The 25932-nt window shown below is 48.8% G+C and overlaps 1 protein-coding gene across 4 annotated transcripts in view; it reads right to left on the reverse strand.

Moving 5' to 3' along the window:
• Positions 1–366: 366 nt before the first annotated feature.
• Positions 367–25932, reverse strand: part of INPP5B (inositol polyphosphate-5-phosphatase B) — a 145264-nt gene continuing 119698 nt past the window's right edge. For all 4 annotated transcript variants that reach the window (XM_044287054.1, XM_044287055.1, XM_044287056.1 and 1 more), the window contains 4 exons: positions 21048–21132; positions 17514–17641; positions 1554–1665; positions 367–958 (listed from right to left, as the gene is read on the reverse strand). In XM_044287054.1, the coding sequence (XP_044142989.1) occupies positions 837–958; positions 1554–1665; positions 17514–17641; positions 21048–21132 (447 nt within the window). In that variant the 3' untranslated portion in view covers positions 367–836. The remainder of the gene's footprint in view (positions 959–1553; positions 1666–17513; positions 17642–21047; positions 21133–25932) is intronic.

A 25932-nucleotide genomic window follows, 5' to 3' on the forward strand; every position in this document is an offset into this window, starting at 1 on the left:
CTGATAGTTGTACACAGGGAAGGTCTTATCAGCGATTGATAGCATTCTGTGTGTTTATACAGAGACCACTGTCAATCACTGATAGTTGTACACAGGGAAGGTCTTATCAGCGATTGATAGCATTCTGTGTGTTTATACAGAGACCACTGTCAATCACTGATAGTTGTACACAGGGGAGGTCTTATCAGTGATTGATAGCATTCTATGTGTAAGGGCTCATGCAGACAAACATATGTATTTTGTGGTCCTCAAAAAATACGGATGATGTCCGTGTGCATTCGTATTTTGCGTAACTGAACAGCTGGTCCCTAACAGAACAGTACTATTCTTGTCCATAATGCGGACAATAATAGGACTTGTGGAACGGAAATATGGACCTACGGAAATGGAATGCACACGGAGTACCTTTAGTTTTTTTGCGGACCCATTGAAATTAATGGTTCCGCATACGGTCCGCAAAAAAAATACATTTGTGTGCATGAGCCTTAAGTCTGTATACACAGATAGCAGTCAGTTATTGACTGTACACGGGGGCAGGCTTTTACTGAATCTTTCCTCACAAAACTATATATCAGTCTTTTCAGCTCCTCTTGCTCTATTACAAACTGCCTGCAGATTGCACTGCATTTCACATAGACAGGTCCTTTTTAAGGCACAGTGGCATTGGTTAGCACAGGAATGCACATCCCTCTCAGGAAGCATGAAAATCTACAATATAAGAAAATAAAATCTGTAATTTGCATCAGATCCCATAAATACAGATATTTACAACCAGAACAGATATGTGAGAAGCCAGCTTCTGGGAGACGGATAGTTAATCAGACAAGATCCAGGTACTAAGAACTTTCTGGCACAATGAGGAACTGCTGAACAAACTCCTGACACCTTCTCTTGTCCAAGTTGCTGGGTGATGACTGATCAGGCGGAGGTCGGAGTAACAGGTTTCCAAATATGCTTGCTGTGAATAAAACAAATGTGTTAACGCAGGAAAAACGTTCCCTGCCATTGTACTGTAATATAGTGAAATTGTCCCATCTGCAGGCGGCATGTCACACTGCTGATTGATGGATGTTTTCTGAGAAAAAAAATCATAGGAATGTATTGATCTGGAAATCCTTCCTCCTCTGGGTTTTACAAGTCCAGTGGACTATCCAGCTCAATGATTAGCAGCTACATCTGTATGCACACACAGGGGGGAAGCTTTTAATCAGCGAGACGTCAGCTGAGATTTAAGCCATATATTCCACTCTGTGCTGAATCTTTTCCCAGAAAACTATATATCAATCAGTATAATAACACATTACTGAAAAGCCAACTTAAATCTCCCCCAATGTGTCCAGGAGACATATCTAACTAGTGTAAACTAAGCCAGTTCTACTTTACACCAGCTTGATAAATCTCCCCCAATGTGTCCAGGAGACCTATCAAACTGGTGTAAACTAAGCCAGTTCTACTTTACACCAGTTTGATAAATCTCCCCCAGAGTAATGCAGAAAGATGTATTAATATCCTAAAATGTCCAGGAAATGTAGTGTGGAGAAGAAAGAAATTACCTAAAATGTTGACATCCAGGTGATTCTTTAATGAGTTACTCAGCAGCTCCCGTAAAAAGGAGATCAAGTAATTGAAGACATTTTTATGATGCAGCGGCAACAATGAAATAACCTGAAAGACATAAAGAGCAATGGTCATTGTATGTTCAAGCACAAGGCCTGTTTCATACTTGCGTAGTGGAATTCCGGTTTTGAAAAAAAAAAAAAAAAAACAGCAGAGGATCTCAAAACTGGGCCTAGACGGTTGTGACCCATTGATTTTAGTTCTTAGGTCACCAGGAAACTGAAATCGGGCACACTGCCTAGTAGGGCTAGCTAAGCTGAATGTAAAGGTGTCTTTCACTTGGAGATCCATTGCTTCATTCTGGAAAGAAAGTACTTTTATTCCATATGCAGATAAGTACTTAGGTGCACAGGGGGCGGACCCGAGCCACTCTGTGCACCCTTACTCTTCCTGTCAGTCCCTCCCTCTCCTTTTTGATGGACAGGGCCAGGCGAGATGACCCTGTCAATAAAGAAGGAGAGGGAGGGACTGGAAGAACAAGGATGCACACAGTGGCTTGGGCCCGCCCTTGGTGCACTTAATTGCTCATTTGCATAATGATTTAAAGGTGCATTTTCTTCAGAATGAAGCAACAGATTGCTAAGTGAAAGGTATCATTACATTCAGCTGAGGTAGCCCTACAAGTCATTTTGCCTGATACAACACTGAATTTCCTGGTGACAAACTGCCTTTAATACAAAACTACATACACATGACATACATGTATGTTATGCTGGCTTGTTGAGTTAAGCAATCAGACTTAACCCCGGAGGATTTTTTAAAATATTTTTGCCTTTTACATCCAGCCTTCCCGGAGCCGTACATTTTTAATGTTTCCATTCACAAAGCCGTATGAGGGCTTGTGTTTTTGCAGGACAAGTTGCACTTTCTATTGTCACCATTTAATATTGCATACGATGCAGTGGGAAGTGGGAAAATAATTCTAAATGGCGTGGAATAGGAAAAAAATGCAATTCCGCCCCATTTTATGGGTTTTGTCTCTACAGCATTCCCTATGCAGTAAAACTTCTTGTATTTTATTACAAAAAAATAAATAAAAAATTAAAGACACACCTTAAAAATATTTTTCTTTTTTTTCTTTTTATTGCCATGTTCTGATCCCATACGGGATAAATATTTTTATGCTTCAGGTACTTTGGGAAACGGCAATACCCATCAATTTATGTTTTTTTTTATTATTTACTTTTAATTCTGAGGAGAGGGGGTGGATTTTAATTTTTATATTATTTTGACATTTTTGAAAACCTTTATTAAACTTTTTTTTGCCCCCCTCCTAGGAGGTTAGAATATGCAATCTTTAGATCACTTTTGGCTTAGACAGTAGTTCAAAAGAACTACAGTCTAAGCCTCATTCGTGGTTATCCTATGCAGCCCTGCCAACTGCAAGCCTCCATGGGAACTATAGCTCTTCAGAGAGACCCAGTGCATCAGAGCGAAGGAATGGCTCCCCTGATTGCTGTATGGGGGGCCATTCCTGACCCGGAAGAGCGCGTTTACGTTTTTTCCACATTTAGATGCTGTGGTCACATCTGAGCACAGCATCTAAAGGGTTAAACGTCTGCGATCGCACCATATTTAAAACCTTTCCTTCCATTTTGCAAGAAACAAATGGAATAAAATTCAGCTGTTTGTAACCTCAGTGACAGTCAGACCAAAAAGCAGCCCTGGCACACAAACCCCACCAGCCCATGGGCGTTCTGCAGAGTATTACTGCACTGCAGACTGTACAACATAGTACCGCACTGATCAGAGGCAGAATATGTAACAATTAGAGGATCTGTCACCTCTCCTGACATAGATGTTTTAGTAAATACTTGTATTTCCCATGTAATAACAATTCTGGAGCACCTTTTCTTGTAGTTTCTCTGTTATTCCTCCTGGAAGGGAATGTATAATTTGACAATTGGGTGTTACTATTTAATTACATCCAGTTACGAAAGTATTCAGATCCAGGTGCTGGTTTGAAAACCGTAAAATGCTTTTGGGGGACCCTTTTAAAATCAGTTGGCTACATCACAAAAAGTCTACATAAGCAATGTCTTATTCATGCATTTCCAGGAGGAATAAGCGAGAAACGTCACAACACAAAGTAAACATATTCCAGAATTATGTCATGGATAATAAGGTGGAGGCACGGAGGGGACTGGGCAGGATTAGGTATGTACAGTTATACGTTAGGTGGAGTTAGAGCAGTGGCTTAATAATAAGTTTGAAGCAGTATGCTACATGCTTCTCTGCTATGGTCTCTACTTGTCATTTTCAAAAGTTAAGGAGGTATGGTGAGGGCACTCCCCCCATCAAAATGAAGGAAAGTGGGGCTCCTCTTCTTCTGACCAGGAGGGGCCTCAGCAGTCAGACCCCTGCCAAATAGACACTTATCCTCTAAGGCCTGTTTCACACTTGCGTTGTTAATTCCGGTATTGAAATCTGGCAGAGGATCTCAATACCGGAATTAAACTGATCTGTTTTGATTTTGCACATCGGGATGCATCCGATCCGTTAGGATGTCTTTGTGTGAAATCAAAAACTGAAAAACGGATCCGTCACTAAATACATTGAAAGTCAACGGGTGACGGATCCGTTTTTTTAGGCTCCTAAAAAAAACGGATCCGTCACCATTGACTTTGTTTTTAGCGATCCATTTTTTTCCAGTTTTTAAAGACCGGACAGAAAACCGCAGCTTGCATCGGTTTTGTGTCCGGTCACAAAACAGAATGCTGACGGAACAGAAGACATCCTGAAGGTATCTCTTTCCATTCAGAATGCATGAGGACTAAACGGAAACGTTTTTAGTTTTTTTTCTGGTATTGAGATCCGAATACCGGAAAACAACAATGCAAGTGTGAAACAGGCCTAATCTGTGGATGAGCAAGACTAGAAGCACATACTGTAGCTGTGCCACACCAGTCCATGGGGACTCACCTACCATACTAGACACATCCCGTAGACAGGTGTCTCTCCCAGTGTCTCACTTTCTAAAATGCTGAATGACAGAGCTAGCCGTATATAGCTATACAGTAACACATCTCATTCCTGGACAGTAAAGGAACAGCTACATGTCTATCTGCAGTTCTTGTTCTGAGTTTCCAGTAAGGGATCCAGTAAAGGTGTGGATTTAGTACTGGTAAAGCGCCTTCAGTCTACTGTATGCATCATCTGTCCTCTCCCATATATAGAAGAGCTCTGTGGCGACCAATATGTTACTTTATTTCTCAGCCTCTATAGCTTATGCAGGGACATATCACCTGTTCCTCAACTTCTTTTGGTAGATTTGGAATCCAGGCCACTAGGTTTTTACGCTGTTAGGGTCCATTCAGACGTCAGTGTTTTGCGGATCTGCAAAATACAGATACCGGCCGTGTGTGTGTTACGCATTTTGCGGACTGCCCATGGCCAGCCCTATGGTAGAAATGCCTATTCTTGTCCGCGGACAAAAATATTTTGTGGGGCCGCAGAGCGGAACTTCGGGAATGCATGGGTCTGCACCTGTTCTGCAAAATTGAGGAATGCATGCAGAGCCAGAAATACGGACATGCAAATGGACCTTAATGGTGACCATATAAGTTGTAACCCAGGTATTCCAAAAAGATATAACCGGCTGAAAATACTAGTAAGTGCAGGGGGACCCCTGGGCGCCGCTCTGCCCACAGATAGTTAGTTTTTAGTTTGTATACGAGTGAAAGGTCCTCTTTAAACAAGAAACTTCTGATTAAGTAATTTGATGATTGTAATTGACGAGGATCTCTATAGCCGAGGTTTGCTGTCTGGGTTCACTCTGTCTATATTTCAGTAAGTATACAGATGTGACAGAAGAACACTGCTGTGTGCAGAAATGGATCCAGCACTGCATGAAAGTAGAAAGCAAAACTAGACATTTTGCTTAATGGATGGGATACATGGAGAGATCCCTATGGAAGTATCCCCATCTCTAGAACTACATAACTAGACGCTATAGGACAGGTAATGGCGCCTGCAGTTGCCACAACGTATATGGATCAAAGAAGATGCAAAAATTGGATTTTTTGTACTCACCGTAAAATCCTTTTCTCGTAGTAGGCATTGGGGGACACAGCACCATGGGTATATGTCCAACTACCACTAGGAGGCACTAGACACAAAAAGTGTTGGCTCCTCCCAGGTGGGCTATACCCTCTCCACAGGCACGAGGCTATTCAGTTTGTACCAAAAGCAGTAGGAGAGAGAAGAAAAGCAAGGAACCAACAACTCCCGAACCGGGAAAGATCAAAAGACCAGCCCGGAGAAGCGGAAGAAAAAACATAGGGTGGGATCTGTGTCCCCCAATGCCTACTACGAGAAAAGGATTTTACGGTGAGTACAAAAAATCCAATTTTCTCGTGCATGGCATTGGGGGACACAGCACCATGGGACGTCCCAAAGCAGTCCCTGAGGGAGGGAAAAGAAGAGACGCGCCACCGGTTGGGCATACAGGTGCAGGAGAACCATGTGACCCAACGGGAAAAAACACGAGATGGGCAAGAGGTTCCATAACAAGGAAGAAACCTCAGAAGAAGCAGGGAAGACTGCCAGCACCCCAGGACAAATGACTGGAAGAAAATCCCAAATGCAAGAAGGTGGCAAAAGGAAACAGAGCGCAGCCAAGGGCTGGAGAAAAAATTAGGACAGCACCGCGTGGTGAAACTACCCAACGCTCTACATTGTCTCAGACCCAAAAAACCTGTGGCCATCCCCTGAAAGGCCAGGGGAGAAAAGAAACAGGGAAGCACTGAAAACCAAACGAGTGGGGGAAGCCATAGCAAGGCTCACATGTGAAGGGAGGGGACTCCCCTCACCGCAAGGCCAGGAAAGAAGCTAAGCGCCCCATGTAAAGGTGAACCCAAGGCTGCTAGAGGAAACCGCCAACCCTGGAGAAGGAGGGGGTTGTAGGTAAAAAACCAGGAAAAGAACGATAGCTCCTGCGTCCCCAAAAACAGGAGACGAGGCAGAAGCCTCCGAAACAAGATATCACCGTGAAGCGTAAGACCAGAGGAAACTCTGGGCATGTGAAGTATCATGGAAAAAAGAAGCCAGATACAGGCCAGGCAACCTCGGCAGGACACACTGGACTGAGAGACATGGGAGTAGAAGGAGAGCACTCCAAAAAACCTAAAGAGGAAAGGTCCTACAACAGGAGGAGGTCCCTCCCGAAGGAGACCATACGGTGGAACTGCAAACCGCAGCACTAAACCACTCAATACCAGGTACTTGACGTGGGAGGATGGAAAAAAAGAGACACAAATCCAAGAGGACCTCAAATGAACAGGGACTCCCGAAAGGAGTACCCAGTACGGGCTCACAAGGAACCAGGAGCTGAACCACCAGAAGACAACGCAAGCCAGAATATCCAGGAAAGGCGAAAAGAAACCACCATAGGGGAAGGGGCATTGGCCATGGACAACTAGCCGTACCAAGAATATTGACCAGCAAACCTTAAACATTGTCCCAGAGAGGGCAAGAACAGCAGCTCGGGATGTACCACAAAACGACAGACATCCATATGCATAAGGAATGCAGAAGTCGCCATGAAAAAACCGGGGTAGCCTACATAGAAATGTAGAAACCAGCTGCGACCGGCATACAGAAAACTTCCAGGGGGGAGAAAGTACCAGACAGGTGCAGACGACGGCAAGGTCCAAGAGGACTGCCCCTTCGCCATGTAGCACAACTAAGCAGAAAATACAAGGGAATACCGAAAACACCTGGACCCAGAAGGAACTACGGGGCCCTGTCCGATACCAGAGCAATCAGCTGAAAATTCAGACAGGTGTGTGTGGCGCTCAGAGGTCCTGTCCTTGACCCGTCAGGGAGGACGTCCAGCAATGATAAAAGCCGTGGACCCAGAAGGATTCCGTGTGGCGGACATCCAGCGATGACAGAAAACCGCAACCGCGGCCGATGCCACCAGCTACGTGTCCAAACAAGGTAGAAGATCCAGTGGAGATCCTTGTACTTCACCAGGAATGGGCCGCTCAGCAATTAGGAAACAACGCGAGTACTCCCCTATAACATGGGGTAACGCGGAGCACAGCATACCGTAGTACCGTAAAGAGAAGGCAAGAGCAACTACAGCACAAAGGCCAACAACCACCTGGCCACGGAGTAGGGAGCGTGGTTGAATGAGGACCACCCGCCGGATCAGACAGATCGGTCATATACTGGAGCTACCAGAAGTAGCAGTAGACCGACAAGGTGGGGGTTGGGCTGGCCCACACCTGCCAGACATGGTAACCATGCACATGCTGAACGAAGGGGGCCTGGTGCAGACAGTGCCTTGAGAGGTACAAGGAGACCAATGAGCGCGACAGTAAAGGAGTGGCAGATGTATGGAAGAACCAAATGGATGGAACCAACAACCGCAGCACAGATTAGAACTCGTGGGCAGAAAACACCCAGTAATACAGAAACTGTCTGAGCTACAGACCGCACCACAGGGCCCAGCGCTTGGGGTACTACAAACACACGCCTAAAATATGGGTAAAGTGGCTGCATGTTGCCAACTAAGGAGAGTGGAAACATAGCCACAGCATCTGGGAATGAGACAGCATTCGGAGGGTACAGGTACACAACCTGTAAAACGAGATTTTTGTATAACTTACCAGTAAAATCTCTTTCTCGCTCTTCCTTGGGGGACACAGGAACTCTTGGGTATAGCTTATCTCCATAGGAGGCGTGACACTAAGTAAAAGACTGTTAAGCCCCTCCTCCAGCAGCTATACCCTCAGCCTGGAGAGAGAGACTTCCAGTTATGTGCCCAAGTAGTGCAAGACAAAGGCAAGGAGTAACCAAAACCAATACCAACAAGCCAGAAAAAAACACCCGAAGGCCAACAAAAAAACAATGGGCGGGCGCTGTGTCCCCCAAGGAAGAGCGAGAAAGAGATTTTACTGGTAAGTTATACAAAAATCTCGTTTTCTCGCCCAATTCCTTGGGGGACACAGGAACTCTTGGGACGTTCAAAAGCAGTCCACAAACAGGGAGGGACCACAATCAAACGCGAACCAGGCACCGTAAACATCAAGGCACCGCCGCCTGCAAGACCAAGCGGCCCAAAGCAGCATCCGCCGAGGCATAAGTGTTCACCCTGTAAAACTTGGTGAACGTGTGCAAAGAAGACCAGGTGGCCGCCTTGCACAGCTGTTCAGCCGAGGCACGATTACGCTGAGCCCAGGAAGCCCCGACCGCTCTGGTAGAATGAGCGGTAACACCAAAGGGCGGATCCCTGCCCCGAGCACGGTAAGCCTCAATGATAGCCATCTTGAGAAAGCGGGCAACAACCACCTTAGACGCCGCCAGTCCCCTGCGCGGACCCTCCGGAACCACAAACAGAGAATCCGTACGCCGAAAGGGTCTGGTCACATCCAGGTAGATCCTGAGAGCCCGAACAACATCCAGACGGTGAAGCTCCCGCTCCCGGGGATGCGACGGGGCCGGACACAGAGAAGGAAGGACAATATCCTCATTCAGGTGAAAGGCGGACACCACCTTCGGAAGAAATTCCGGAACAGGACGGAGAACCACCTTGTCCTGGTGAAAAACCAAGAAGGGCTCCACGCAAGAAAGAGCCGCCAACTCAGACACACGCCGAAGGGACGTGATAGCGACGAGAAAGAAAACCTTGCAAGACAACAAGCGAGGGGAAACCTTGCGCAGAGGCTCGAAAGGGGAAGATTGGAGAGCCGCCAACACAATGTTGAGATCCCAAGCAGGAACAGGAGGGCGATAGGGGGGAGCACAGTGAGCAACCCCCTGAAGAAAGGTCTTAACCGGACCGAGCGGAGCCAGCGGACGCTGAAAAAGGACCGAAAGAGCCGAAATCTGACCCTTCAGGGTACTGAGACCCAAGCCCAGAGCCAGACCAGACTGCAAAAAGGATAAAACCGTAGGAAGGGAAAACCTCAGAGGGGGAGTCCCCAAGGCCTCACAGAAAACCAAATAGGCCCGCCAGGTACGATAATAAATCCTGGCCGAGGCCGGTTTTCGTGCACGAATCATGGTACGGACCACGTCAGCCGAAAACCCCCGCCGCGTCAGGACCGCGGTTTCAATAGCCACGCCGTCAAACGTAGCGACCCTAAATGCTGGTGGAAGATCGGCCCCTGAGAGAGGAGGTCCTCTCTGAGAGGCAGAGGCAAGGGAGCGTCTGCCAGAAGCAACATAAGGTCGGCGTACCACGGACGACGCGGCCAGTCCGGGGCGATCAGGATAGCTGGCGTGCCCTCCGCCGCAATCTTCCGAAGGACCCGCGGAAGAAGAGGCAGGGGCGGAAACACGTAGAGGAGCGAAAACTCCGTCCAGGGGAGGACGAGCGCGTCCGCGCCGTAAGCGTCCGGATCTTTGGCCCTGGCCACGTAGATGGGAAGTTTGTAGTTGAATCTGGAGGCCATGAGATCCACGTCCGGACGACCCCAACGGAGACAAAGAGACTCGAAGACGTCGGGGTGCAGAGACCACTCCCCCGGGTCGATCGTCGTCCGACTGAGGAAATCCGCCGCCCAATTGTCCACCCCCGGAATGTATACGGCCGAAAGGGCCGGAACATGAACCTCCGCCCAGCGAAGGATCAGAGACACTTCCCTCATCGCCGCCGCGCTGCGAGTGCCCCCCTGGTGATTTATGTACGCCACAGCCGTGGCATTGTCCGACTGGACCCGAACAGGGCGACCCTGCAGCAACGAAGTCCAGTGTCGGAGCGAGAAAAGAATGGCTCTCAGCTCCAGAACATTGATCGGCAGTCTGGACTCCGACGGAGACCAAGTGCCCTGGACGGACCGGGGAGGAAACACTCCCCCCCACCCCCGCAGACTGGCATCGGTGGTAATCACCAGCCAAGTCATTGGCAGGAAGGACTTCCCCTGAAGAGGGGTCCGCAGCCACCAGAGGAGAGAGGAACGAACCTGGGGGGAAAGGGGAAAATGCCGATCCAGACTCTCCTGGGACTTGTCCCAAGCGGACAGAATGGCCGTCTGAAAGGTGCGGGAGTGGTACTGCGCGTAAGGAATCGCCTCGAAGCAGGACACCATCTGACCCAGGACCCGCATGCTGAACCGGAAAGAAGGACGGCGGTGGGACAGAAGGCTCCGAACCGACCGATGGAGGAGCAGGCGCTTCTCCAACGGAAGACGAACCACCGCTGAATCGGTATCCAGCAGCATCCCCAGAAAGACCAATTGCCGGGAGGGAACCAGAGAGGATTTGGGTAGGTTGATAACCCAACCAAACTGGCGCAAGGTCTGCAGCGAGAGATCCACGCTGGCTGAAGTCAGTGACAGAGAAGGCGCCTTGATCAGGAGATCGTCCAGATATGGAAGCAGAAAAACTCCCCTGGAACGAAGTAAGGCGAGGACCGGGGCCAGGATCTTCGTGAAAACACGAGGGGCCGTCGCCAGCCCGAAGGGAAGGGCAAACGAACTGGTAGTGTTCGGACCCCACTGCAAAACGCAGAAAGCACTGATGACACCGTGCGATTGGAATGTGAAGGTAGGCGTCCTGGATGTCGATGGAGGCCAGGAACTCCCCCTGTTCCAGAGAGGCCACCACCGACCTGAGCGACTCCATCCGGAACCGCTGAAGACGAAGGAAGCGGTTCAGTCGTTTCAGATCCAGAATGGGTCGCACCGAACCCTCCTTCTTGGGGACCACAAAAAGGTTCGAATAGAACCCCTTGAACCTGTCTCCCATGGGAACCGGGATGATGACCCCTTTGTCTAGAAGAATCTGAACGGCAGCAAAGAAATCGGCCGCCCCTCGGGAATCCCGGGGAACCCGAGAGCGAAAGAACCGAACTGGGGGAAGGGACGCAAGCTCGAGTTTGTATCCGGAAGACACAACCTCGAGAGCCCAGGCGTCGGAGACGTGCGCCTGCCAGAAGTCCCTGAACAGGAGGAGACGTCCCCCCACCCGGGTGGGTGGGGGCGCACCTTCAGGCGGGGGGCTGCTTGGTCGCGGGAGCGCGAGCAGGTTGAGATTTGCGCCAGGAGGGCTGGGTCCGAAAAAAGGGTTTCTTACGCCTGTCCTGGACAGGATTAGTGGACGGACCAGAAGCGGAGCGAGGAGCGGAAGCCCTACGAGAAGACCTGAAACGGGGGAACGAGGGACGACCACGAGTGGAGCTCCTAGCTTTGGATTGGGGAAGATGAGTACTCTTCCCCCCCGTGGCTTCCGAGATGATTTCATCCAAACGGGTTCCGAACAAACGAGCACCAGAGAAAGGAAGGCTAGTAAGAGACCGCTTAGACGCGGCGTCCGCCGACCAAACCTTTAACCAAAGCTCTCTCCTAGCCGACACGGCCAGAGCAGATGAACGGGCAATAAGAGCTCCTGCATCCAGGGATGCTTCGCATACAAATTTTCCAGCCTGAACTATAAGTTGAGTCAGGGCACGGAGGTCTTGAATAGGGACGTCAGATTCAAGCTCCAGATCCAGCTGAGATGCCCATTCTGAAACCGCTTTACCCGCCCAAGCGGAAGCAAAGACTGGCCGAAGTGCGGATCCGGAGGCCGAAAAGATACCCTTTGTAAGGGTCTCTACACGGCGGTCTTCAGTGGATTGTAATGAAGAACCATCTGCGACGGGAATAGCCGTGCTCTTGGACAAACGGGCCACAGGGGGGTCGACCTTGGGAGGAGACGCCCAGTTTGTGATGCAATCCGCCGGAAACGGATAACAAACATCCAACTTTTTTGGCGGGGTAAACCGTGCATCAGGACGGGCCCAGGCCTTAGAAACCACTGACGAAAAGTCAGCATGGAGGGGAAAAACCGCCGAAGCCTGTTTCTGGCGAAAGAAGGAAACACTGGTTTTCTCAGGATCAGGAGGATCATCGCGAATTTTAAAGGTATCACGGATACTGTTTATAAGGTGGCCCACAGCGGAAGCCAGCTTTGAAGGCAGCGCCGAATCCATATCCCAATCGGAATCAACCAGCTCCCCTTCAGAGGGCAAATCCTGCAAGGAGGAAGGGCCCGACTGAGAACGCACCCTTGGGGGGGATACCGAGGCATCCGAGGATGACCGGTGATCCACCCTAGGCCGCTTCTGGGATTGGCGGGCTCTAGAGGAATCGCCTGCAGAGAGAGACTCAGACGGGTCGGCCAGGACAGCGGACCCGGAGGGCCCAGCAGGGGAATCATCCGGCTGCGACAAGGGCAACGCATCTGCAAGTCGGCCCACAACGCTAGTGAGACTAACCACAGCCTGGGAGAGGGATCTAGCCCAGTCAGGGGGATCCAAGAGGCCAGGGGGTGACACAACAGATGGCGGACCCTGCGATGGGTCTTTGCAAAGCGAGCAATGCGGATCAGACTGCCCTTGAGGAAAGGGCGCCTTACATGCGGTGCAGGTATGGTACCAAGGTCCCACTGGCACTAAGGGGTCAGACATGTTGGTAGAAGCAAAGAAAAAAACCCGAGTCCAGGCCAGGGGGCTACAGTGAGGAAGGGTCAACAGTCCTACCAGGTCACAGAAGGAAGCTGCAGCAGCAGAAGAGCAGCGGTGTGCAATCAGAGCAACGGTCCGTCCTGCAGTGAGCTCCCAGAAGCACGCCGGCACGAGAGTGGGCGGGACTAAAGAGGCGCGGGAAGAAAGTCGTGCGGCCTCTGAATGAAGATCAAGCCAGCGCTGGCCGGTCCGAAACTCCGCCCCCCGCCGAAAAAATTATCGCGCGCGCGCGCGCGATTCAAAACCCGCGCTCCACCATCACAGGACCCCCGAATGGCCCCCGCCGAGCGGAAGCAAGGTAGGAGCCCAAGGAGGAGGGCCGGGAGTCGGCGTCCTGCCATGCAACGGCACAGCGGTCGCATACCCGGCCGCCCTCAAACAAGTCTCCCCCATGAATCATCGCCGCCGCGCCGCTCCAGACAAAGCAGGGCGCCCGGCCGCCGAATCGCGCCTGCAACAAGGCCATCAGTAAAGGGGAGTCAGAGAGGAGCACCGAACCCTCCGGAGAGGGGAGAGAGGGAGGGGGGGGGGGGGGAGGGGAGCGGAACGGCTGCACTAGCCACCTCACCTGCGACGTCTTCACCCTCTAGTCCATCCAGCTGGGACGCCCCTTCAGCCACTGGCACAGAGTGACAGTAGCTGGAGAGGGGCTTGCAGGTGGGCGACCCAGTGCTGGCGGGATACAGGGGAGCATGAGCTGCCCTGGTCCTCCTTTTCTTCTGTGGGGGAGGCAGCAGGGCGGATAACCGGCCCTGGTGCAGCTCAACCCCGGGAAAACAGAGAAGTCTACTGCGACTCTGTTGTCCCTGTGGAAAAATCCAAGTGAAAAAAAGTAAAAATAAAAAAATTAAAAACTCTAAGTCTTCACAAGACAACTCTGCAGTGCAGAGAGTGTCTTGCCTCCTTGACACTAAGCAAAAAACTGGAAGTCTCTCTCTCCAGGCTGAGGGTATAGCTGCTGGAGGAGGGGCTTAACAGTCTTTTACTTAGTGTCACGCCTCCTATGGAGATAAGCTATACCCAAGAGTTCCTGTGTCCCCCAAGGAATTGGGCGAGAAAGTAGAAATATGGCTGTGTTAGAGGAACTACATTTAAGATCGAAGCAATGTGGCCGCATGGTGCACCCTAGACCCAGAGAGGTGCAACAGCAACCGCGTTAAGAATGGAACCCAGTAGGGCCGCACGGTACCACAAAGAACAAGACAGGTGCACACCACAATCAGGTAGGTGCAATGGCAACAGAAACAGGGCCGCATAGTACACCCTAGAAGCCAGACAGGTTGAACGGCTGCAGCATCGGAGACGGTTCAGGGACTCTACCCATGAAGGGAGTAAGATGGCCGTTTGGTGCACACTATGATGAGGTAGGTGCAATGGCCACGGCAATTGGAGGAGGCCTCAATATCTCGTCCTGTAAGGAAAGAAAATGCCACATGGAACACCATAAAGCCGGACAGGAGGAACGGCTACCGCATCCGGAGACGGCTCAGGTACTCCACCTGTTAAGGGATCAAGGCGGCAGGGAACAGACAGGTAACTGAACCGGACAGGGGCAATTCTAAGGCAATTGAAAGTGGCCTCTACATTCTGCCCGTAGGGAGAAATGTTGCCGCATGGAACACAACAGAGCCCGCCAGGGGTATCGGCTACAGCACCGGAGATGGCGTAGGTACTCTACCTGTGAAGGGAGCAAATTGGCTGGGAACAGACAGGCGCAATTGCAGCGGCAATTAAAGGCAGCCTGTATCTCTCGCCAGGAAGGGAGAAATAGTGTCGCATGGAACACCATAGCGCCAGCCAGGGGAATCGGCTACAGCATCAGGAGATGGTGTAGGTACTCCACCTATGACAGGAGCAAAGTGGCTGGGAACAGACAGGTGCAATTGCAACGGCAATTGAAGCGGCCTGTATATCTCACCCGGAAGGGAGAAATAGTGCTGTATGGAACACCATAGAGCCAGCCAGGAGTAATGGCTTCTGTAGGTACACTACCTAAGCAAAGGGGCAAGGCGGCTGTACAAGTGCTCTGAACTCACCAACCTACAGGAGGCGATAGCCGAGCTAACCGCTTGCCCAGAACAGGAACTCCCTGTAATGAGGTAGAGTGGCGAACACCAACACCAGGATGGGGACCCCACGGAAACACTCTCAAATGTGTAGAGGATAACCCCTGGTATAGGGGAACCAGGAAGGCTTGTCAGGGACAGCCTATGGCAGTGGTGCAGGAACCACCCTGTTAAGGAGAAGGCGTACGTATCAGACACCGGGTAGGTGACTCAGTATGCTAAACACGGGGACGGCTGCCTTACCTGTGCGGTTGAATACCTGTGCGGTCAGGGGAGCACCATCCGAAAATCCACTAGAGGTGATACCAACCCTGTTTAGGTAGGAGAGGTTCCTCTGTGCACGTAGTCTTGACCTCCCAGAGGGCTTCTATATGGAGGAAGACCGCCTGATGCTCTGTTCCGAGGGAATCGGTGCAGAGGTGTCCCCAGAGGCAACGGATGGGGTGACAGGAAGGATTCGTCACCAGCCTCAGGCCTGTCCTGGGGGGGATCCGAGGATGCCGAGGAGGGGTGGGACCCCGTTGAGACCACCCGAGGGTGTACTGTGAGCTACCCCTCGCCGAACCCGGGTGCAGGTACCCCTAACTGAGCATGCCCCATCTGCAGGGAGGACCCTGGAGGGCAGAGGTGGCCGCAATATGGGTTGGTAGCGTGCCAGCGACACTGCTAGGGAGAGTCGGCCAAGGTTCCCATGGCATTGACACGGAGGGACCCATTCATGGGGAACCTACACAAAAAGATTGTTCAGGGAAAAACAATGGGATCTGGGAAGAGGTACTGCACACCAGCAGGGACAGGCTGACCACATGGCAGCCATTGTAGACAGCGAACGCACGTGAAAACACGTGGCGACCGAGGAGCTGTTGGGAGAAGAGATGGTCAAAAAGCAGCCAGCAGAGGCTGTCTATCCTGACCCGGACGCAGTGTTCCCCCAAAGAGGTGCAGCAGCAGCCTGTTTCCTAAAAAGAGGTGGTCAGTAGGGCTGCAGGGGACATGAAGCAATCGAGGGGTTAACCACCCCCTCCAACAGAAAAAACACGTTAGCCCAGGAAAGGGAGAGGAGATAGCTCCTCCCGAGGGCCGGGCGGAGCTCAGAAAAGCCCGGGAAGCAAGGGGGAGGGGCCGGGAAGATTGCGGCCTAGCAGGCCCAAAAGCCGGGGCCTCGATTTATGAGGCGGCCGGGAATGGAGCAAGGGGGGCGGGGTGAACCGCGGCCGACAGAGGGCCCACCGGACCATAAAAATAGGTGAGTAGGGTAGGGGGGGAGAAGCGACACCTGGGGATAGGCAGATCAGGGCAAACGGAGCACCTGGGAGCCGGGGACAGGCCATAGAAGATGAGGCCTAGTCCCGGCAGAAGCCGGGGACTAAAGTAGCGGGGAAGCCAGGGAGAGACTGTGTGGCCAGGGAGGAGAGAAAAGACCAACCGAGGGGGAAAAGAAGGGAGGAAAAACCATGAATATAAACCCCCCCAGGAGGGGGAGAGGGGGGGGAGGTTGGCTAGGAGGAAAGAAGAGGCTCCCCAGGACCCCCAGCTAAGGTGGAACCCATCCCCCTGGCCACAGAAGGGAACCTAACCCTGGGGCAGGGACACAGGGACAGGGGAGTATACTCACCATCCGATATACTCACCATCCGATGTCTTCGGGCGCAGCACGGTCACCCCTTCGGCAGACTCAACACGGGAACCGTGGGAATGCCGGCAAGCCACTGCGGATGCAGTCCGTGGGGACTGGGTGACCGGCGATGGTACCGAAGTACGCGCCCGCAGGGGGGGCAACTAAAGTGGAACACGATGGAGCCCCAGCCTGCAGCAGGTATAACGGTGGAAAAAAACCGACCTGCGGAAGAGAGAAAAAAAGAAAAAGAATAAAAATAAACAGCAGAACCTGCAAAAAAGCAGGACAGGTCTGCCTCCTACGGACACTAGACTAAAACTGAATAGCCTCGTGCCTGTGGAGAGGGTATAGCCCACCTGGGAGGAGCCAACACTTTTTGTGTCTAGTGCCTCCTAGTGGTAGTTGGACATATACCCATGGTGCTGTGTCCCCCAATGCCATGCACGAGAAAGTCAATTGGTGACCGGCCACTGCCCTTTGATTCCAATGATTTATCTTAGAGAGCAATTCATTCACCAAGGTGCACAGGGGGCGGACCCGAGCCACTCTGTGCACCCTTACTCTTCCTGTCAGTCCCTCCCTCTCCTTCTATATGAAAAGGTGGCCTGCTGGTCCTAACAGCCATTCATATTTCAATTTCCCAGGGGAGCCGAGACCACTAAATCTGAAATGGCTGCTCTGCGCAGCAAGACATGTCTTTCTATGATTACTAAGTAATCCTGCTTTCTCTTTATGTAAGATGCATGTAAAGCATTACCTCTTTACCGCTGTTATAATGTCCAGCGCACTCCAAGCATCTGCTGTAATAGCTGTAGCAGATCACGGGCTCTGGGAGGCCTTCCAGGAAGAGCAGTAACGCCTCAACGACGGAGTGGTTGCATCCAGCTTGTGGAAGGTTTAAGGAAAATATCTCACAGAAATGCAAGGGTTTACCAGAATTACTTCACCATATAATCGTTAGCTCTGCACATTATGCTTCTAGACCAGGGGTCAGCAACCTCCGGCACCCCAGCTGTTCTGAAACTACAACTCCCAGAATCCTCCTTTCATGTCTATGGGAGTTACAAAAGCAGCCAAGAAAGTGTGCATGCTGGGAGTTGTAGTTTCAGAGCAGCTGGAGTGCCCGAAGGCTGCTGATCCCTGTTCTAGAAGGCCATCTTTTATAAAGATTTCACCTCTTTGAGAAGACCACCTCTTTAACCACTTCAGCCCCGCTAGGTGAAACCCCCTTCATGACCAGAGCACTTTTTACACTTTTGGAAAGAAGACACCCCAAGGTATTCCGTGAGGGGCATGGCGAGTTCCTAGAATTTTTTATTTTTTGTCGCAAGTTAGTGGAATATGAGACTTTGTAAGGAAAAAAAAAAAATCATCATCATTTTCCGCTAACTTGTGACAAAAAATAAAAAATTCTAGGAACTCGCCGTGCCCCTCACGGAATACCTTGGGGTGTCTTCTTTCCAAAATGGGGTTACTTGTGGCGTAGTTATACTGCCCTGGCAATTTAGGGGCCCAAATGTGTAAGAAGTACCTTGCAATCAAAATGTGTAAAAAATGGCCTGCGAAATCCGAAAGGTGCACTTTGGAATATGTGCCCCTTTGCCCACCTTGGCTGCAAAAAAGTGTCACACATCTGGTATCGCCGTACTCAGGAGAAGTTGGGCAATGTGTTTTGGGGTGTCATTTTACATATACCCATGCTGGGTGAGAGAAATATCTTGGCAAAAGACAACTTTTCCCATTTTTTTATACAAAGTTGGCATTTGACCAAGATATTTTTCTCACCCAGCATGGGTATATGTAAAATGACACCCCAAAACACATGTGTGACACTTTTTTGCAGCCTAGATGCGCAAGGGGGCCCAAATTCCTTCTAGGAGGGCATTTTTAGACATTTGGATCCCAGACTTCTTCTCACACTTTCGGGCCCCAAAAAAGCCAGGGCAGTATAAATACCCCACATGTGACCCCACTTTGGAAAGAAGACACCCCAAGGTATTCAATGAGGGGCCTGGCGAGTTCATAGAATTTTTTTTTTTTTTTGCATAAGTTAGCGGATATTGATTTTTTTTTTGTTTTTTTCTCACAAAGTCTCACTTTCCGCTAACTTAGGACAAAAATTTCAATCTTTCATGGACTCAATATGCCCCTCACGGAATACCTTGGGGTGTCTTCTTTCCGAAATGGGGTCACATGTGGGGTATTTATACTGCCCTGGCTTTTTAGGGGCCCTAAAGCGTGAGAAGAAGTCTGGAATATAAATGTCTAAAAATGTTTACGCATTTGGATTCCGTGAGGGGTACGGTGCGTCCATGTGAGATTTTATTTTTTGACACAAGTTAGTAGAATATGAGACTTTGTAAGAAAAAACAAAAACAAAAACAAACAAAAAATTTCCGCTAACTTGTGCCAAAAAAAAATGTCTGAATGGAGCCTTACCAGGGGGGGGTGGGGGGGGGTGGGGGGGGTTGTGATCAATGACAGGGGGGTGATCACCCATATAGACTCCCTGATCACCCCCCTGTCACTGATCACCCCCCCTGTAAGGCTCCATTCAGACATCCGCATGATTTTTTACGGATCCATGGATACATGGATCGGATCCACAAAACGCATGCGGACGTCTGAATGGAGCCTTACAGGGGGGTTATCAATGACAGGGGGTGATCAGGGTAATCACCCCCCTGTCACTGATCACCCCCCCTGTAAGGTTCCATTCAGACATCCGCATGATTTTTTACGGATCCATGGATACATGGATCGGATCCACAAAACGCATGCGGACGTCTGAATGGAGCCTTACAGGGGAGTGATCAATGACAGGGGGGTGATCAATGACAGGGGGTGATCAGGGAGTGTATATGGGTGATCACCCGCCTGTCATTGATCACCCCCCTGTAAGGCTCCATTCAGACGTCCGTATGCTTTTTGCGGATCCGATCCATGTATCCGTGGATCCGTAAAAATCATACGGACGTCTGAACGGAGCCTGACAGGGGGGTGATCAATGACAGGGCGGTGATCAATGACAGGGGGGTGATCAGGGAGTTTATATGGGGTGATCATGGGTGATCAGGGGTTTATAAGGGGTTAATAAGTGACGGGGGGGGGGGGGGGTAGTGTAGTGTGGTGTTTGGTGCGACTGTACTGACCTACCTGAGTCCTCTGGTGTTCGATCCTAACAAAAGGGACCACCAGAGGACCAGGTAGGAGGTATATTAGACGCTGTTATGAAAACAGCGTCTAATATACCTGTTAGGGGTTAAAAAATTCGGATCTCCAGCCTGCCAGCGAACGATCGCCGCTGGCAGGCTGGAGATCCACTCGCTTACCTTCCGTTCCTGTGAGCGCGCGCGCCTGTGTGCGCGCGTTCACAGGAAATCTCGCGTCTCGCGAGATGACGCATATATGCGTGACTGTGCGCCAGCCTGCCACCTCCGGAACGCACATGTGCGTTAGGCGGTCCGGAGGTGGTTAATAAGACTAGATGTTTTAGGACTTATTTTCAGTCCCCCTGTATCCTATGTTTTGCTGTGCTCATCGGGTTCTCGTTCCAAAAGACTACCCCTCTAGATGGAATTGTGGGTGGTCGTCTTAATAAGATCTTATACATATTCTAATAATTGTAAAAAAATAAAAAATCATAACAACCAAACTAAAATGTCAGTTAGTGAGGTGCTGAAGTGTAAGCACGGAAGACGCAAATACTATTTATATACCGGTATAGTTCGTGAACCAGTACGGAAGGACAGCCTACTGCCTTTTGTATGGTTGCGGAAATTGTAACGTGTCCGCTGAGTAATCAAAGGCCACTCATTACTTGACTATAATGTCCTGGATAGAAGTAAAGTTGGCCGAACACAAATAAAAGATAACGATTGCTCCACGAAAATATCAATGACAATTATATTTATGGGACAAAAACAATTGGCTTTAACAAACAGAAATTTGGTCCATCGGTCAAAACTACTGTTTCCAGATTTCGTTTCTTTGATGCAGTTTTTCACGAATAAGCCAGGAACAGATTGTGAATGGAAGACACATGTAAGGGAATCCACTCCTGGCTATGGCTGAAAAAGCTGAATGTTGAGGCCCAGTGGTTCCTAAGCAAATGGTTGAATAAGTTATCATATGGCAAAGTAAAAGTGCAGTAATACACAGTACAAATATTCAGCGTGTCTGGAGGGATTCTGGTCATTGCAAGCTCATTGGGTGGACATCCTAATACACACAGCTTATCTACAGCAGCAGACGATCATGCCAAGCTTAGATTTGGACTCTTAAAGGATACGGATAGATTCTGGAAATCCGGTATCTAAGCAGTCTCTAATAGCTTCAAATTCAGATCTTAACCCGGGCTGCTGAAACAAATCTTCCTGAAATCAAAAAGTATAGCCATGTTTATAACCTTTATAGAACATTTATTCTGCTGATAAATCAGTCTCCAACAATACATCCATTCTTGACAACCATCCAGAAATTCTTGGGCAGGCTAAAAATAATGCACTTTTTTCCAGCATCCGTTTGATTTATTTTGAGGCTCACACTAAAGACTGCTAATGCATTATCAGTATATCGAGCTGTAGACCTGCATTACTTATAAGCTTTATCATTAATTGTGGTTTTTCCAATTTGTCCGTAAAAATGTTGACTGTCCGTGATGTTTAACCACTTAAGGACCACAGGTTTATACCCCCCTAGTGACCAGGCCCTTTTTTACAAATCGGCACTCCACAACTTTAGCGGTTTATTGCTCGGTCATGCAACTTACCACCCAAATTAATTTTACCTCCTTTTCTTCTCACTAATAGAGCTTTCATTTGATGGTATTTCAATGCTGCTGACATTTTTACTTTTTTTGTTATTAATCGAAATTTAACGATTTTTTTGCAAAAAAATGAAATTTTTCACTTTCAGTTGTAAAATTTTCCCAAAAAAAAAAACGACATCCGTATATAAATTTTTCGCTAAATTTATTGTTCTACATGTCTTTGATTAAAAAAAAATGTTTGGGTAAAAAAAAAATGGTTTGGGTAAAAGTTATAGCGTTTACAAACTATGGTACAAAAATGTGAATTTCAGCTTTTTGAAGCAGCTCTGACTTTCTGAGCACCTGTCATGTTTCCTGAGGTTCTACAATGCCCAAACAGTAGAAAACCCCCACAAATGACCCCATTTCGGAAAGTAGACACCCTAAGGTATTCGCTGATGGGCATAGTGAGTTCATAGAACTTTTTATTTTTTGTCACAAGTTAGCGGAAAATGATGATTTATAATTTTATTTTTCTTACAAAGTCTCATATTCCACTAACTTGTGACAAAAAATAAAAACTTCCATGAACTCACTATGCCCATCACGAAATACCTTGGGGTGTCTTCTTTCAATGGGGTCACTTGTGGGGTAGTTATACTGCCCTGGCATTCTAGGGGCCCTAATGTGTGGTTAGTAGTTTGAAATCAAAATGTGTAAAAAATGGCCTGTGAAATCCGAAAGGTGCTCTTTGGAATGTGTGCCCCTTTGCCCACCTAGGCGGCAAAAAAGTGACACACATCTGGTATCGCCGTACTCAGGAGAAGTTGGGGAATGTGTTTTGGGGTGTCATTTTACATATACCCATGCTGGGTGAGAGAAATATCTTGGCAAAAGACAACTTTTCCCATTTTTTTTATACACAGTTGGCATTTGACCAAGATATTTATATCACCTAGCATGAATATATGTAAAATGACACCCCAAAACACATTGCCCAACTTCTCCTGAGTACGGCGATACCAGATGTGTGACACTTTTTTGCAGCCTAGGTGGGCAAAGGGGCCCACATTCCAAAGAGCACCTTTAGGATTTCACCGGCCATTTTTTTACAGATTTTGATTTTAAACTACTTCGCACACATTAGGGCCCCTAAATTGCCAGGGCAGTATAACTACCCCACAAGTGACCCCATTTTGGAAAGAAGACACCCCAAGGTATTCCGTGAGGGGCATGGCGAGTTCCTGGAATTTTTTATTTTTTGTCACAAGTTAGTGGAATATGAGACTTTGTAAGGAAAAAAAAAGAAAAAAAAAAAAAAATCATCATTTTCCGCTAACTTGTGACAAAAAATAAAAAATTCTAGGGACTCGCCATGCCCCTCACTGAATACCTTGGGGTGTCTTCTTTCCAAAATGGGGTCACTTGTGGGGTAGTTATACTGCCCTGGCATTCTAGGGGCCCTAATGTGTGGTTAGTAGTTTGAAATCAAAATGTGTAAAAAATGGCCTGTGAAATCCGAAAGGTGCTCTTTGGAATGTGTGCCCCTTTGCCCACCTAGGCGGCAAAAAAGTGACACACATCTGGTATCGCCGTACTCAGGAGAAGTTGGGGAATGTGTTTTGGGGTGTCATTTTACATATACCCATGCTGGGTGAGAGAAATATCTTGGCAAAAGACAACTTTTCCCATTTTTTTTATACACAGTTGGCATTTGACCAAGATATTTATATCACCTAGCATGGGTATATGTAAAATGACACCCCAAAACACATTGCCCAACTTCTCCTGAGTACGGCGATACCAGATGTGTGACACTTTTTTGCAGCCTAGGTGGGCAAAGGGGCCCACATTCCAAAGAGCACCTTTAGGATTTCACCGGCCATTTTTTACAGATTTTGATTTTAAACTACTTCGCACACATTAGGGCCCCTAAATTGCCAGGGCAGTATAACTACCCCACAAGTGACCCCATTTTGGAAAGAAGACACCCCAAGGTATTCCGTGAGGGGCATGGCGAGTTCCTGGAATTTTTTATTTTTTGTCACAAGTTAGTGGAATATGAGACTTTGTAAGGAAAAAAAAGAAAAAAAAAAAATCATCATTTTCCGCTAACTTGTGACAAAAAATAAAAAATTCTAGGGACTCGCCATGCCCCTCACTGAATACCTTGGGGTGTCTTCTTTCCAAAATGGGGTCACTTGTGGGGTAGTTATACTGCCCTGGCATTCTAGGGGCCCTAATGTGTGGTAAGTAGTTTGAAATCAAAATGTGTAAAAAAGGACCTGTGAAATCTGAAAGGTGCTCTTTGGAATGTGGGCCCCTTTGCCCACCTAGGCGGCAAAAAAGTGACACACATCTGGTATCGCCGTACTCAGGAGAAGTTGGGGAATGTGTTTTGGGGTGTCATTTTACATATACCCATGCTGGGTGAGAGAAATATCTCTGCAAAAGACAACTTTTCCCATTTTTTTTATACAAAGTTGGCATTTGACCAAGATATTTTTCTCACCCAGCATGGGTATATGTAAAATGACACCCCAAAACACATTCCCCAACTTCTCCTGAGTACGGCGATACCACATGTGTGACACTTTTTTGCAGCCTAGATGCGCAAAGCGGCCCAAATTCCTTTTAGGAGGGCATTTTTAGACATTTGGATCCCAGACTTCTTCTCACGCTTTCGGGCCCCTAACATGCCAGGGCAGTATAAATACCCCACATGTGACCCCATTTTGGAAAGAAGACACCCTAAGGTATTCCGTGAGGGGCATGGCGAGTTCCTCAAATTTTTTTTTTTTGGCACAAGTTAGCGGAAATTGATTTTTTTTGTATTTTGTCACAAAGTCTCCCTTTCCGCTAACTTGGGACAAAAATTTCAATCTTTCATGGACTCAATATGCCCCTCATGGAATACCTTGGGGTGTCTTCGTTCCGGAATGGGGTCACATGTGGGATACTTATACTGCCCTGGCATTTTAGGGGCCCTACAGCGTCAGAAGAAGTCTGGAATATAAATGTCTAAAAAAATTTACGCATTTGGATTCCGTGAGGGGTATGGTGAGTTCATGTGAGATTTTATTTTTTGACACAAGTTAGTGGAATATGAGACTTTGTAAGAAAAAAACAAAACAAACAAAAAATTTCCGCTAACTTGTGGCCAAAAAAATGTCTAAATGGAGCCTTACAGGGGGTGATCAATGACAGGGGGGTGATCAGGGAATCTATATGGGGTGATCACCCCCCTGTCATTGATCACCCCCCTGTAAGGCTCCATTCAGACGTCCGTATGATTTTTTACGGATCCATGGATACATGGATCGGATCCGCAAAACACATGTGGACGTCTGAATGGAGCCTTACAGGGGGGTGATCAATGACAGAGGGGTGATCACCCATATAGACTCCCTGATCACCTCCGTCATTGATCACCCCCCTGTAAGGCTCCATTCAGACGTCCGTATGATTTTTTACAGATCCATGGATACATGGATCGGATCCGCAAAACACATGCGGACGTCTGAATGGAGCCTTACAGGGAGGTGATCAATGACGGAGGTGATAAGGGAGTCTATTTGGGTGATCGCCCCTCTGTCATTAATCACCCCCCTGTAAGGCTCCATTCAGACGTCCGCATGTGTTTTGCGGATCCGATCCATGTATCAGTGGATCCGTAAAAATCATACGGACGTCTGAATGGAGCCTTACAGGGGGGTGATCAATGACAGGGGGGTGATCAATGACAGGGAAGTGATCAGGAAGTCTATATGCGTGATCACCCCCTTGTCATTGATCACCCCCCTGTAAGGCTCCATTCAGACGTCCGTATGCGTTTTGCGGATCCGATCCATGTATCCGTGGATCCGTAAAAATCATACGGACGTCTGAATGGAGCCTTACAGGGGGGTGATCAATGACGGAGGTGATCAGGGAGTCTATATGGGTGATCACTCCTCTGTCATTCATCACCCCCCTATAAGGCTCCATTCAGACGTCCACATGTGTTTTGCGGATCCGATCCATGTATCCGTGGATCCGTAAAAATCATACGGACCTCTGAATGGAGCCTTACAGGGGGGTGATCAATGACAGGGGGGTGATCAATGACAGGGGGGTGATCAGGGAGTCTATATGGGCTGATCAGTGGTTTATAAAGGGTTAATAAGTGAAAGGGGGGGGGGGGTGTAGTGTAGTGGTGTTTGGTGCTACTTTAGTGAGCTACCCGAGTCCTCTGGTGGTCGATCCTAACAAAAGGGACCACCAGAGGACCAGGTAGCAGGTATATTAGACGCTGTTATCAAAACAGCGTCTAATATACCTGTTAGGGGTTAAAAAAATCACATCTCCAGCCTGCCAGCGAGCGATCGCCGCTGGCAGGCTGGAGATCCACTCGCTTACCTTCCGTTCCTGTGAACGCGCGCGCCTG

The sequence above is a fragment of the Bufo gargarizans genome, chromosome 3, assembly GCF_014858855.1.
Source record: "Bufo gargarizans isolate SCDJY-AF-19 chromosome 3, ASM1485885v1, whole genome shotgun sequence".
NCBI lineage: Eukaryota > Metazoa > Chordata > Amphibia > Anura > Bufonidae > Bufo > Bufo gargarizans.